Raw genomic sequence first — 2,683 nt, forward strand, 5'->3', positions numbered from 1 at the left:
ATGCCGGTGACATCACAGACAAGGCGGACATCTTTGCGTTCGGTCTGACGCTGTGGGAGATGATGACGCTCAACATGCCTCATCTGGAGCTGAGCGAGGGGGACGAGTATGGGGACGGAGGTGAGACACATGTTGTTGTACAATGACTATTAAGGCTATTTTAGTGGATTATTTCACCTCCTCAAGTCCCTTAAAATCTTTCAAAACTCTTCTTCTCTGCCCCAATTAATTAGAGGGACGGGGAGGGGACGGAGGTGTGACACACTTAAATGAATACTTCACCCATACGGAACCAGCGTTCTATCATTATAAAATCGCTATTATAATATAATGAATGAGGTTTTTTTCTTAACTCAGACTTCCCTTGGCCCAGCTGTCCTGTTAATCCTAACCCTACATTTCCCCATGTGTGATGTCATGCATGGGAAAATGTAGGGTTAGACAGTGACACCATAAAACACTCTTTCTGCATTTTCTCAGGCTAGAATGAACCGATTTCTAAAATGTTTGCACATTTATACTACATAGGATCTCAGAGTTCAATACACCTTCATATTTCCACCGGTGAAGTAGTTATTTAAGAAAAAATTATTTAAAAAAATCCCCCTTTCTGCCCCATTTCATCTGTTTCTCCAAACTGTCTAATAAAACATAAAAATGCCAAAAAAATAAACATTTTTTCTTGCCTGTTTCAGAGGACTCTATGGAGGACAGCTTTGATGAGGATGCGTACTACGAGCGTTTGGGCACCCGGCCTCCGCTGGACGTCCCGGCGCTGGGCCCATCGTACCAGAGAATGGTGGAGCTCTTCTGTCTGTGCACCGAGGAAAACTACAGGAAGAGACCCTCGGCCAATCAGATCGTCCAGGCTCTAGAGAGCAACGCACCCCTCGACAAAATGCCCGCTGAGGTCATCGTTATCGATTAGATTCTGACTTACTAGCCCTGCGTTCCAATTCACATACTTTTTTTTTTTACTACACTACATACTAAAGTACAGAAGAGTTTTAGGGCCACAGGAGAGAAAACAAAATCAGATGAGAGAGGAAGATTTTTTATTTATTTTTTTCATTATGTCGAGAAATGTCAAGAATAAAGTTATTGACTAGATTCTGACTTACTAGCCCTGCAGTTAGGCTCACTTGCAAAGTAGTTGAAAGTTTTTCGTTAATATGTCCTTTAATATTGTGGACCAATAAAAATACACAATCCCTGCGTTCCAATTCACATACTTTTATTTTTTAATTTTTTTAACTACACTACATACTAAAGTACAGAAGAGTTTTAGGAGAGAGAAAAAAATCAGATAAGGAAGGAAGATTGTTTTTCCACGAGTTGTTTTTACTAGATTTTGCCTAACTAGCCCTGCGTTCCACCCATACATTCTTCCCTACTGTTAAGTATTCCAAACAAAATTAGGAAGTCCCAATACATGCATGTCAATTGAAGTATGCTAAACAATACCTAAATGCCCCACTAACTCCAATAGTCTTTATTCTTGACATTTCTCAACATAATGAAAAAAAAAAATCTTCCTTATCTGATTTTTTTTTTCTCTCCTGTGGCCCTAAAACTCTTCTGTACTTTAGTATGTAGTGTAGAAAAAAGAGAAAGTATGTGATTTGGAACGCAGGGAGTATCATGGAGCTGCTAGTTACCAATGTTATGGTGTGTTCAGGGTCCACACTTATATCTAGCAATGGGTGTAGCAGCTAAAACTGTAACAAAAACCGATTACATATTTTTGTTAATTTTTTAATATAAAAGCTGAAATGTAGTCACTTGTTGCCCATAATGTAATAGGTTATAACGTTATTGGCTGGTAACAATAGTAACGGTGTGGTAAAAGTGTCATGGAAGTGTGATACTTTATAGCCATTTGCCACTGAATCAATGTTAAATAAAGTGAAATATTTTTAGAACTTTATTACATTCTGAGCAAAAAGTTATCGGTTCAAGAATTGTATTACGTTATTGGCAAGTTGATTAATTTTTGAATTTTATTACATTAAAACTGAAAAATTATTAGTTAAAAGTATTGGCAGTTATTAGGGTATTTGCTGCTATTATTGTTTAAAGGATCTTTGGTCAGGGATTGCAGAGTATGTGAACACAACCTGCTCCCTTTGCCAGTTCATACTATCTACTAGTCTGTTTGGGTTGTTGCCTATATACTCATTATGAAGCTCCAGGAAACATAAATGATTAAGATTTAGACACACGTTAGTCACTGGTGGAAAATATATGTTCACTTCTGTTATCTCTATATATCTGTTGTTTATCTGTCGACTCTTGAAAGGTGCTACGAGGAACTTTTAAATATTTCTGAAACAGTCTAATTTTTCCCTGTGATGATCATAAATGACATGTAACAGCAAACGAGACCATTAATGCAAAGAATGCTATATTTATATATCGTTTTGCTTAATGCCTTTGTCATGGCTACGCTCACCCAGGAACTACAGCTGGCGTAGTAAAAGCACTACCGCTTTTGTCCAAAGGGGGCTGCAAGAATTAACAAAAACTTAAAGTTCCTCATAGCACCTTTAAACAGCGCATAAGTCTGTCATTTATTTGTGATTTATATGTTGTCTTTGCTTTGTAGCACTTTCTCTTTCTCCATGTCTGTCAACTTTTACACTGTAACTGTTTTAACCTCCGAATTCTTCTCTTGTATGTTTGT

General features: G+C 37.5%; 1 protein-coding gene across 1 annotated transcript in view; it reads left to right on the forward strand.

The window, feature by feature from the left end:
* The window catches only part of pbk (PDZ binding kinase), a 6,715-nt gene extending 4,032 nt beyond the window's left edge, over positions 1–2,683 (forward strand). The window contains exons 6-7 of the mRNA XM_080047763.1: positions 1–120; positions 696–2,683. The exon at positions 1–120 is cut by the window's left edge and continues 69 nt beyond it. Of these exons, the coding sequence (XP_079903889.1) occupies positions 1–120; positions 696–928 (353 nt within the window). The 3' untranslated portion in view covers positions 929–2,683. The remainder of the gene's footprint in view (positions 121–695) is intronic.

This window comes from Ammodytes marinus (genome assembly GCF_949987685.1).
Source record: "Ammodytes marinus genome assembly, chromosome: 19".
Taxonomy (NCBI): domain Eukaryota; kingdom Metazoa; phylum Chordata; class Actinopteri; order Uranoscopiformes; family Ammodytidae; genus Ammodytes; species Ammodytes marinus.